This window comes from Impatiens glandulifera, chromosome 1 (assembly GCF_907164915.1).
Source record: "Impatiens glandulifera chromosome 1, dImpGla2.1, whole genome shotgun sequence".
In the NCBI taxonomy this organism is placed as follows: Eukaryota; Viridiplantae; Streptophyta; class Magnoliopsida; order Ericales; family Balsaminaceae; genus Impatiens; species Impatiens glandulifera.
The window spans coordinates 154329807-154342606 of record NC_061862.1 but is presented as its reverse complement, the minus strand read 5'-3'; the positions used below and the strand labels follow the sequence as shown (position 1 = coordinate 154342606).

General features: G+C 30.8%; 2 protein-coding genes across 2 annotated transcripts; one reads left to right on the top strand and one right to left on the bottom strand.

Moving 5' to 3' along the window:
* Positions 1-6389: 6389 nt before the first annotated feature.
* Positions 6390-7585, top strand: LOC124920256 (ribonuclease P protein subunit p38). Its single transcript, XM_047460702.1, has 6 exons — positions 6390-6540; positions 6720-6767; positions 6844-6901; positions 7003-7131; positions 7207-7374; positions 7448-7585. Exons 1-6 carry the CDS (start codon positions 6485-6487, stop codon positions 7520-7522), a joined length of 534 nt encoding a protein of 177 aa, XP_047316658.1. The 5' UTR covers positions 6390-6484; the 3' UTR covers positions 7523-7585.
* Positions 7586-7606: 21 nt separating this feature from the next.
* LOC124920255 (ABC transporter B family member 11-like) lies at positions 7607-12447 on the bottom strand. Its single transcript, XM_047460701.1, has 11 exons — positions 12126-12447; positions 11991-12045; positions 11731-11906; positions 11431-11652; positions 11114-11352; positions 10492-11017; positions 10132-10405; positions 8894-10047; positions 8549-8812; positions 8175-8471; positions 7607-8090 (listed from the first exon to the last, which is right to left on the bottom strand). Exons 1-11 carry the CDS (start codon positions 12420-12422, stop codon positions 7737-7739), a joined length of 3858 nt encoding a protein of 1285 aa, XP_047316657.1. The 5' UTR covers positions 12423-12447; the 3' UTR covers positions 7607-7736.
* Positions 12448-12800: the final 353 nt, after the last annotated feature.

The following is a 12800-nucleotide window of genomic DNA, read 5'->3' as shown; positions in this document are numbered from 1 at the left end:
TGCAACAACAACCTGGTCAAACAATTCATAGTTAATTACAAGAATTTTGGGATCATATTACACATGGAGATCTTAGATGTCTGAATACTGATGCGCAACTACCAGTTATATCAATCTTCGTAGTCGTCAACGTATGTGGAATTTGTTGACGACTCTTCAAGAGGATCTTGAGTCTATTCGAAGTTTTTCTTCAATGAGGATCATTGCCAAACTTCGACATTGTGATTAAAGAATTAATCACTGAAGAGGCTCTCTTGTAAGCTCTTTGTGTAGAAAAACCTATTAATCATCAATTAATTCAGTTTTGGGCCTTTGGCTGCTCAAAAATCACAACATTCTATGAAAAACTCTTACTAGGACACCAAAATTTTGAAGGTATGAGATTAATCTACAAAAATGCAACATAAGAGAATATATTCAAGTCTTTCAAAACTTACAAGGGATATAGGTGTTGAGATCCATTGTCTTAAGGTTTTCATATCTCTTGGCATTTAACATTTTGAGAACAGAAAATGTTTTCAACTTCTCTAAATTTAGAGTTAATGAATTTTCTGCTCAAATTTTTCGTGATTTTACTATACCTTTATTTCTTACATTTCTTGTGTAGGATAATTTAATAGTTAATACAACCTAACTCCATTTGCGTCTCTTACCTTAGCATTTTCTCCATCTCAAGATCAAGCACGTACATCATTTAATCTTATAATCCAAGAATCTTCTCATTCACCACCAACACCACCTCTTCGTCATACTGATTGTGTAAGCCAAATTTTTGTTCGTCACCATAATTTTCGTTTATACTCAACTATTGTCTCTCTTTATTAACTAATTTTTTTTGCGAGACCATCTCTAACCTTTTGTGACAGTAAGCAATGTCAAAAAAATTGAAAACACTTTTCAAGACAAAACTTGGGACTTTGTTGATCTAATTTTACATAAGTATGTTGTTGATTGCAAATAAGTTTTTAAAATTAAGACAGGAGTAGATAGTTCAGTTGAACGCTATAAAGATCGTCTTGTAGTTAAAGGATACACTCAAAAATATTATATTGATTATGAGGAAACGTTTGTTTTTGTCGCTCGCTTGACCTCGGTTCATAGTCTCATTGCAGTAATTGTTAACAAAAGATGACAACTATTTAAATGGATGTCAAACATGCATTCTTAATGATAAACTAACAAAAATAGTGTATATACAACCTCTCCTGGTATGATCATCCTCCAAATAAAATTTGTAAGTTTCGCAAAGTTCTTTATCGTCTCAAACAAGCTCCTAGAGAGTGTGGTTCACAAATTTAGCTACTCCATTGACAATTTTGATTTCAAATCTAGCTCTTATGATCATGCACTATTTTTGCACGAAACATATCAAATTTATACATTAATTTCACTTTATGTAGTTAACATGATAATTATTAATGATGACACAAATAACATTCACGATCTAAAAATTTTTTTACATCAACAATTCGAAATAAAAAATCTTGGAAATTTAAGTTACCTCTTAAAATTTGAAGTATCTTTTGATAAATCCGGTTATTATTTAATAGAGGTTAAGTACGCAACTAATCTCATATCTCGGGCTGGTATTACTGACACAAAAGTTTTTAGCACATTTTTAACTCTACAGAGCACTTGTCTATTACCGATGATACTCCACTAAGTGATGAAAACCCTTTATCAATAACTAGTTTGTAGTCTTATATATCTTACTATCACTCGACCATATATTGTTTATGTTTTCTATATCGTGAGTCAATTTATGCATTTTCTCGTACTACTCAATTCTCTATCGTTATTTGCATATTGCGATACATTAGAGAAATTTTATTCCATGGACTACACTTTGCTCACTCTTCTCCTCTAAAGTTACAAGCATACTCTGATGTTGATTGAGTAAGGGCTCCAATTGATCGTCGATCCACTACTGACTATTTTTTTTCTTGACACATCTTTTATTTCATTCAGAAATAAGAAACAAACAATTGTTTGTTGCTCTAGTACAAAATCCAAATACCTCTTGCAAATACTATCTCTAAGCTTCTCTAACTACAATGATTATTTCACAACTTTCTTCATACTCTAATATTCCTCTTTTTTGTGATAATAATAATGCAATGTAGATGACTCATAATAATGTATTTAATTAAAAAAAAAAAAACTTCACTTATATACTTGTACAACTAGCTCACTTAAACGTATGTACTAATAAAAGGTCATTTAAATATATATATACTATCAAAAATTGGTTCATTTAGCCTATTTTAGTAATTATGATTAATTTTTATTTTTTAATTTATATATTTATTAATTAAATATTAATATATTTTCTCTCTCATTATTTTTCATTAATAAATGAACTATTTATTTTTATTTTTTCATAATTTTTTTATTATTTCTATATGAGTATTTATTATTGATTATTTTAATTTTATTATATATATATATATATATATATATATATATATATATATATATATATATATATATATATATATATATATATATATATATGAGCATTCATTATTAATTATTTTAACTTTAAATTTCTTCTTTTTTATATTGGTAACTTGATTATTAATTATTTTAAAATTGTTTGGTACAATGGTTGGATATAACAATGACTTATCCTTACAATAATAAAAATCCTTCAACACAAAAATAAATTAATTAATAATCAAGAATTGGATAATAATAGCAACTCATTCATCAAACAACAAAAGAGTAATAATCAAATATTAGATAAAACAATGTTCATTACCACTACTATAAGTCATTAATCAAAAATTAAATAAAAAATTATTATTTTCATTTTTGTTTATATTAAAATAAATAAGAAAGAAACCCTCCAAAAAAATATTAAAAAAAAACATAAAATTCAAAAAATAAGTTGCTAAATTTTTTTCAAAAATAAAAAATTGATAAAAAAAAAGGAAGATGAAATAAAAAAAGTAACTAATATAAAAATAATAAAAATTTAAGAATAAAATAAATTTAAATAGTTTAATTAATGAAAATAAAGGAGACAGAAAATATATTAATATTTAATTAATAAATATATAAATTAAAAAATAAAAATTAACTATAATTTATAAAAGAGGTTAAATGTGCAAAAATTTTGATAGTACATATATTTAAATGATATTTTATTAATACATATATTTAATTGCACAAATACATACGTTTAAGTGAGCTTTTTTTTCCTTTAATTAATTTATTAAACACATTAAAATTAATTTTCATCTGACACAAAAAAAATATATTGTTAATGAAACTATACAATTGATTCTCATATATTCGCAAGCTCGGATGGCTGACATTTTCTTTTATCAAATTTGTAATATAATATACTTTTATCTTCTCCTTTTATTTACTAATATAACTCATTTATAAATATCACAACCTTATTCTATTATAGTCAATTTTATACTAGACATCACTATTCCATTCTGTTTTTTAAAATCTTGAATTGAATTTTAAATAAATAAATTATTAAATTTTATATTTACTAACAATAAGATTTACAAGTTTATAAATAATTTTAATTTTATAATTTTATATAAAAGAATAAAAAAATGATTTTATATTATAAATAAAAAATATTATTTATTCAAATAAATGAATTAGTTTAACTAATTTTGTAAATAGATTTTTTTGTATATTGTTTTTATTTATTATAATTTTTTAAATATTATTTTTAAAAAATAATTAATATATTAAAATACTTAATTATATCTATATCTATAAATAATAATAATAATATTAGTATAAAACAAACTTTTATTAAGTTAAATTCTCGAATTTAACTGATTTGATTAACTAAGAAATCTCCGACCAAACGTTATTCTTAAACACATATTTGAGAATTCACGCATATATGTTCATATGCGATAATCACATAATTTTAGTTTTTTTACATTTCAATCCTTATATAATTAATTTATATAAGTTATTTATATTTTAATTAATTTATATTTTAATTTGTTTATATGTTTTATTTATTTTATATTTTTATTTGTTTATATTTATATTTTTATTTTTATCTTATATTTTATATTAAACTTATTTATATAATTTATTAATTTAATTTATTTATATAATTTAATTAATTTATATAATATTTTTTATATAATATAAATTTATAATAATGCTTCAAATTTATAATAATATTAAAAAAATATTTTACTTTAATATATATATATATATATATAATTATATAATAATTATAAATATAATTATAAAATTACAAAATACATTTGAATAATTTATATTTCGATATAAAAAATTAGAAATAAAGATGATCACATTGCACTTCGAAATGCATTGACTGATCATTTGTGGAAAGAATACAACAATTCCAACATTTGATTTGTACGAATAATTTTTTATTTCAATCTCATATTTATATTTTTTTTAATTTTTGTATGGTAATTTTTTATTTTTTAATGAATTTTTATAATTAAATTTAAAATAATTAGATGATATTATAATATTGTGGTGTAATTGATAAGCTTTTAAAATATATGGTGTAATATTAAAATGTTATAAAAGTTGATGTAAAGAAGAATATTTTTTTAGGTTTGAGATTGAGTTTTTCGGTTAAAGAAGAATTATTGTTTGATGTGACATTTACATAAAAATAAATTTAAAAATAGATTTTTGGGTTAGAGATGATCTAAATAAGTACTTTATTATCAAACTATATATATATATATAAACTTAAACAAAAGATAACAAATTATTATAGATTTAAGATCTAGTTGAAGATAGTTATTATACAAGAATTTGGGAGATTTTAAAATTATATTATGAATAATAAAATTCATTGTTATCTTTTTTAAGTGAAAATAGTGTTTCTTATCACTCTCATTCCGGGATGGATCCAGGAATTACCGTTAGCGTGGGCTTGAAAATAAATTAAAATGGGTTAAAAATCTTTTTTAATAAGGTTGAATAAAATAATGATAAAATTACAAATTTAACGAGGGAATATAAGTAAATATAACATTTTTTTTAGATTTATACAAAGAAAATTATGAATAAAAATGAAAAAAAATAAAAAAAAAATGATTAATGAGTCATGTCTCACTCCTACTATAAATTTTTTTTTTTTTTTTTGTTAAAGCTTCTTCTCAGTCCTAACCTAAATCCACACCAAAAGAGAGTTATTCTTATATATAAGGGAATATTAAAAAATAAATGTTATGAAATCAAAATAAATTTAATAAAGCAAAATTTTAATTAAGTTTTTATATAATTAAATTTAATAAAAATATTTTAAACTCAATTTGTAACTGATAAATAATAAAAGAAAAGTGTCCAACCAAATAAGTGATCACATTTATTACTTATTACATACCAACATTTAAATATAATTATAATTTGTTATTAAATATAAATGAATAAAATAATAATTAATTATCATAAAAATAATTAATTTTTATTAAAAGACTTTTTTATATATATTTTTATTGAACATTATTATTTGGGATTAACTCCAAAAAAAATTTAAAAAATAAATAATGTGTAACTAAAAATAATCATAAGATATAATTAAAAAAAGGGTCAAAATAACTATTATGCAAATAATAATAATATTATTATTTTTGAAAGAGTGAAATATACTAATTTAATATAATTATTTAAATAAAATAATTATTTATTATAAAAATATAATTTGAATATAAAGAAAATAAATAAATTAAAAATTAAAAAATACCCATAAATTATAAAAATACTATAAATCATATCAAAACAAAATCTAAAACATAATTAAAATCTAAATAATCATTCAAATCAAACCAAATAAAATAAATATATTTAACCTCTCTTTCTTTTATCTCTCAAACAATTTCTAATACCTAAGAAACTCATTCTTCTATCTCTCTCAAACAATATCTAAGAAACTCGTTGAATACTTAACCTTCTCTAAATTTGTATATATATATATAAAAAATTATGAATAGTTAGGGGTGGACTTAAACCCACCTCACCTCAGTCCCAAACTGGGTTCGTCCCAACTCTCATTTAAAATACCTCTTAAGTTGAATTAAAGGTTATATTTTCTAAAATAAAATAAAATTAACTAATGTCTGTTAAAATTATTTTGAAAAACGATGATTTTGTAAAATTCCAAACAAAAATTTGTCTTTATATTATACAGAAATAGTTTAAGAAGGGTAACCTTTAAAATATAAGAGATAAATTAGGTTAGAATTTGAATTTTTACTCTGTATTATAAATACGGCAGAATCCCCCAAATTGAAAACTCTTTCAAATAAAATTACCTCCGGATTACTGGATTTAGCCCTAATTCGCTTCTCCGGCCGATAGTCGGAATTCTACCGACTAGAATCGTTAATCCGAACAGATAGGCGATTTTGATTAGGAATACATCGCTGTTTCGCCTCTTCTCTCTCTTCGTTTAAGGCTTGATTTGATTTTTACAGCATAACTAATAATCGCGAAGAAGACGGAAGCTTCCATGAATCAAAATCACATTCCTCTGGTTCCTTCCCAAGGTGAAGAACAAGCTGAGATGTAAGTTCTTCATTTTTTTTCTGTTTAGGTTTTTACTAATGATCATGTTTTACATCTAATTCAACGTGGAAGCGAATTTCCGTTCCTAGTTAGTGTTTAAATTGAATAAGACATAGCATTCGTTATGGAAAAATGTAGATCTGGATGTTAAACTGATATACGATTTGCTTCATCTGCAGTTGTTTCGAAGGAGAAGCTCTTGCTAGTTTCCTCAATTCAATTGAACGGTACTTCAATTTACATTAATCATTCCTTAGTTTTACGATGAATTATTCTGTGTTCTTCATTCGTTTTCTCAAACAGGAATATACAATCGTCAAGAAATTCTGATACAACATTACCTGAAAAGATTTGGTTCAAGGTTTAATAATCATTACATTCATGAACATTCATGAACATTGAAATGTTAAATTATAAGTGTTGTATTGTAATCTCTCTTTAATGATTCCTACCGTATATTAGAAACAATTTGCGATTGGAGTGAATGAGGTCACACGTGTGCTAGAACGAATGTCACTGTCTGCTTCAACGGAAATTTCTTCTGAAACTCGCCAAACTAAGCATAAAGCATCTCCTCCAGTCCGGCTCCAGGTGAACTAAACTAAACTGCTCTCGACTTGTTGATTGATCGGTAGAATGAAGAATGTGTATTGTTTGTTGATACAGGTCATACTCGTAGCTTCAGATTGTAATCCCCGATGGTTGACTAGACATCTACCAGACCTTGCTAGTTCCAGGAAGGTGCCTGTTATCTATGTTAAGGATAAAAAAGCCGGTTCATTGAGATTAGGCACACTTTTTAAGTTGAAAACCGCAATTGCCATTGGAATTAAGGTAATATCCAGTGAATTTATTTTACGGGTAGAAGTTCTACCCATTTCGATTTTTTGACTCTCATCTTCCGCAGGTTAAGGGAAATGATATCAATCAATTCATCAAGGAGGTTCTTCATGATCAAGCTCGCGAAACATCTCATTTGTGAGTTCTTCAGAGTATTTCTTTGTAAGGGAATTTTGATTTATCAACACTCACTTATATTATTTGACAAAACAATTAATAATTCTCATACAAGTAGTACTTTAAAACACTAGACAAAAACAGAGGAACATAAAAGATACAAAAGAATATTACACACCAAACTATAGAGATAGACACTAAATATGTATAAATTATATGACAAATTGACAGTTTATAATTTAAGAAGAGGCACTCATGTGAAGCGCGACCAACGAAGCATAGACACCATCCTTAATGTTTACAAGTGTTTCGTGTTTTCCTTTCTCCACGATGACACCGTTCTTCACCACTGCGATCACATCCGCATTCTTTATTGTGGACAAGCGATGGGCTACAACCACTGTGGTCCGATTCACCATCACCCTGTCTAATGCATCTTGAACCACCCTTTCCGACTCAGCATCAAGGGCACTTGTCGCTTCGTCCAACAAAAGTATTTTCGGATTCTTTACTATGGCACGAGCAATTGCCACCCTTTGTTTTTGCCCGCCAGACATCTGAACTCCTCTCTCTCCGACCCATGTGTCGTAACCCTGCATTTCACATTTTATTTTAAATAAAATATTCTAGGGGATTCAATTGAAAAAGAAACCGACGGAATATTGAGGATTAATCACCTGGTTTAATCCACTGATGAATTTGTGGGCATTTGCCAATTGTGATGCTGATAGGATTTCTGCCTCGGTTGCTTCCTCTCCTCCTTTTCCGTATGTTATGTTGGCGCGAATAGTTTCATTGAAAAGAACGGGTTCTTGACCCACCAACCCCATTTGTTGCCTTAGCCACTTCAGTTGTAGCCTCTGAAGGTCCACCCCGTCTAGTGTAATATTACCCGAATCAGGGTCGTAGAATCTCTCCAATAAAGCTATTACAGTAGACTTTCCACTTCCACTTTCTCCAACCAAAGCCACAGTCTGAAGCAAATAAAGAGAGTTTGATAAATATTTGATTGAAATTGGAATACAAGTTATACAACCGATATTTTACATACCTTGCCACTGCGAATTGTCAAGCTGAGGTCGCGGAAGATCTGGATATCTGGTCTAGTTGGGTACTTGAAGCTTATGTGGCGAAGTTCGATTTCACCCTTCACCTCATCCAAGATCATTCCAGACTCATCACTCGGGTCTATCTTCGATTTCCTGTCGAGAATGGCAAATATCGAACCGGCAGCTGTCTTGGCTTTGCTGGAATCTGGAGCCAATGAGCTCGACTGAGAAATTCCCATGGCTGCCATTGTCAGTGCAAAGAAAACCTGTGGAGAACAGTGGCAAGATTAGCAAAACAATTCACTACTGTCACTATTCGTATATCATCTCGAATATAGTTAACTTACTCTGAATACGTCTGAGAAAGTTATACGGCCACCTTCGACGAGACGTGCTCCAGCATAGAAGCTTAATGCGTAGACACAAAACAGCAAGGTAAAAGATAGCCCAAAACCTATTCCGCTAACCAAACCTTGTCTTATCCCATTCTTCCTTGGACCGTCACATTTTTGTTTGTACATTTCCATTATTTTCTCCTCCGCACAATAAGAAGCCACTGTTCTCATGCTTCCAACTGCATCCGTAGCAACTTGGCTCGCTTCCTCGTACATAACCTTTGCATCAGCGGCGAATCCTTTCATGAACTTCACTTGAATGAATCCACTGATACCAATTAAAGGCAACAATCCGAGAATGATGAGAGCCAACTCCCAACTTGCTAGAAACGCAATGACCAAACCAGCAACAGCCGATGCACCATCCTGAACAATCTGAGCAAGTGCGTCCCCAACCAATGCTCTAACAGTCGCAGCATCTGTAGACAGCCTAGAACCAATTGCTCCGCTAGAGTTTTCAGGCTGATCAAACCAGCTTACTTCCATGTTGACTACTTTCTCGAAACACATTGACCTGATCCTCTTTATCAACTTATTGCCAGCAATAGAGAATAGATAACTCCTTGCTGGATATGCTATAAATGATGCAAATCCAAGTGCAAGAAAAATAAGTGCCCAAAATCTAGAATCCTTTCTTAACTCGTTTGGAGGCTCGAAAAACGACTTGATCACGCTGGAAATTAGTAATCCAAAGACGGGGAGAATGGAACCATTGACGACTGCAGCTAGAGCTCCGGCTGCTAAGACTGGGATTTCTGGCTTGTTGAGACGACCAAGTCGGCTAAGTGGGACTGGCGGAGGCTTTACTGTGGGCTCGAATTCAGGTGCAGAGGTCTCGCCTTCGGTTAATGCTGTTTCGGGAACATTGAGTCCCACTGGAAAACCGAATGAGACTGAGAACTGACGGCCACTGCTACTTCTTCTCGATGATCCTCGGCTTAGAGAATGTATCAAAGACATTCGTCTGCTTGATTGCCTGCTGGGAGCGCGGACGAGCTCTGATTTGTCGTGACCGACATCTCTTTCTGAACTTTTATTAATTTCTTGCAATTTTATGAGTTGGGAATATGCTCCTTCAGGATCTTTGAGCAAAACAGAATGTGAGCCTGATGGATAAAACCAAATGGGATTCAGTGGAAATGTTTAAATTAGTAAAACCATTGACAATTGAGATAATCCAAATATTTTACCTTTTTCGACTATTTTTCCTCTATGAATGACTGCAATCATGTCGGCATTCCTCACTGTGGTCAAACGATGGGCAACAATAACAGTAGTCCGGTTACCCATGATCCTATCCAAAGCCTCTTGCACAACCTTCTCAGATTCTGCATCAAGTGCACTCGTCGCTTCATCAAGCAGTAAAATTCGCGGGTTCTTCAGAATTGCCCTGGCTATGGCAATTCTTTGCTTTTGTCCACCAGACAGTGCAGTTCCATGCTCACCGACCATAGTGTCTAAGCCCTGATACATAATTAGAAAGATAGTTAAATAAGCAATTTACATGATGCATATTTCATAATTAAAACTAAAGTGAAAAAGAAATGAACCTGAGGTAATTTGTCAATGAACTTTGCAGCATTCGCTAACTCACATGCAGCTCTAATCTCTTCAATTGTCGCATTTTCTTTTCCGTATCCAATATTATCCTTAATACTGGATGTGAACAGAATCGGTTCTTGGCTCACAAGACCAATCCTTTGACGAATCCATTTGAGGTTAAATTGTTTGAGATTAATTCCGTCTATAAGTACTTCACCGGACAAAGGATCATAAAACCTCTCTATTAGACTAATCACCGTCGATTTACCACTTCCGCTTTGTCCAACCAAAGCAGCGGTCGTGCCATTAGGGATGACAAGGGAGAATCCGCTGAATATGGTTTCGTCTGGCCTGGCAGGGTAGTTGAAATGTACATTCTTCAACTCAATGTCACCACGGATATCATCCAACTTTTCCCCTCTTTGGTCATACGGGTCAATCTCTGGCTTTCTGTTTATAGTCTCAAACAGTTTGTATGCAGCAGCTTGACCAGCTGCAAATGCACTGATGCAAGGAGATGCCTGCCCAAGTGACCTGGAAATACCAAATTTGACAACAACATAAAACATTAATCATATATTAAGCTTGAAAATTCCATAAATGACAAATATTTTAAGGATCAAAACTTACATAGAACCTGTTAAGACAGCAATAATGACATTAAGCACATCACCCCCGGTATATCCTTTCTCAATGATCAATTTCGCACCATACCACACAGCCAAAGAATAGCTACCGAATATAATGAGCATGAGCGACCCTAAACCAAGCCCAGCTGCTAATCCTTCTTGAATGCCAGAATTGTAGGCCTTTAGAAGGGATTTGTTGTACTTAACTATGGCTTGCTTCTCTCCAGTGAATGATGCAACCTATATAGAAAACTTCACATTAGAATCATTTAATCAAAAACATTTGAAAGAAAAACAGTTTATTGAATAGATGTGTACCGTTCTAATTGATCCAATTGTCTGCTCAACCACGGTTGCAGCTTTTCCATATGCAGTTTGTCCTTTAGATGCCATCTTACCAATGATTATGGCCATGGCAGCACCTGTTAGGACAAGCAAAGGAATGCAAGCTAACATGACGAGTGTTAGAAGCCAACCCTTGATGAATGCAACCGCAAAACCACCCAAGAACGTAGAAACTAATTGTATGAATTTCCCAACCTGTTTTACACAAACTCATTCATTAGATGAATAATTCATTCATAGAATACACAACATAACTTCAAATATGCACTATACCTTCTCGCCCATGGCATCTTGAATGAGGACAGTATCTCCAGACATTCTCCCCACAACTTCACCTGTATTCGTCTCTGTATCAAAGAAAGTTACATCTTGTCTCAGAATAGCTTTCAGATAAAGGTTCCTAATCCTCGCAGCCTGTCGCTCTCCAGTCACCACCCAACACGCCACCTCTGTTATACAAAAACATCAAAACGGTTGGTGTTTGTAATATTATTGAAATAAACGTAATTCTGAAATGCAAGAAATTCACTTACGAAGAAACGCTGCAACTCCAGCTCCAATAGCCAAGTAAACAAACCTCAACGATACCTGAATATATCAATATGAATAACATTAATTGTTGTTTACATTAACGGTGAAGCTAGCATAGATCTGGCGAATTTGTTTACCTTGGAGACAACACGAACTATATCTTGTTGAACACCTTGATTTTGACCAAACGAATTAATGAGCTCTCCGAAGAGTATAGTCATAATAGGCATCGACAATCCATTTCCGATAGCTCCAATCGTCCCAACGATCATCATCCACAGGTCCGTTTTATCAGCGAAGGTAAACAGTTTGAAGAACGGCACCGACTTGGACTTCTCAACTTCATTCTCATCCACTGCTTGATCTCCACCTGAAGTACTTGCCGGCATCGGTTCTGTTTCCATAATCTGTTCTCTACGGCCTTCTTCGGCCATAATTGACTAACGATAACTCTCTAGAAGTTCAGTACACGTTAAGTGAATCGATCTGTAAACAAACAGTACCGAATCAATCTATATCAGTTAGAATTACCAAATTATACGAAATGGCGGGAACGGAGAGGAGATTGAATGATTATTTCGAATTGTGACGGTAATCTAGTATATGTTCATCATTTTGTAAAGGAATTGTAGAGAATTACCTGAAGGAGATTGAAATTGAAGGTCAGGAATCAATATAATCGGTTTATCTTCTTACAGAAGAGAGTAGATCTTGAAAATGGTGTTTGAAGTTTTTGAAATGGAAGGGGAGTATATATATACAGGAAAGAACGAATTTCATCAAATCAGTTATCGACGACGTAAAAATTAAAC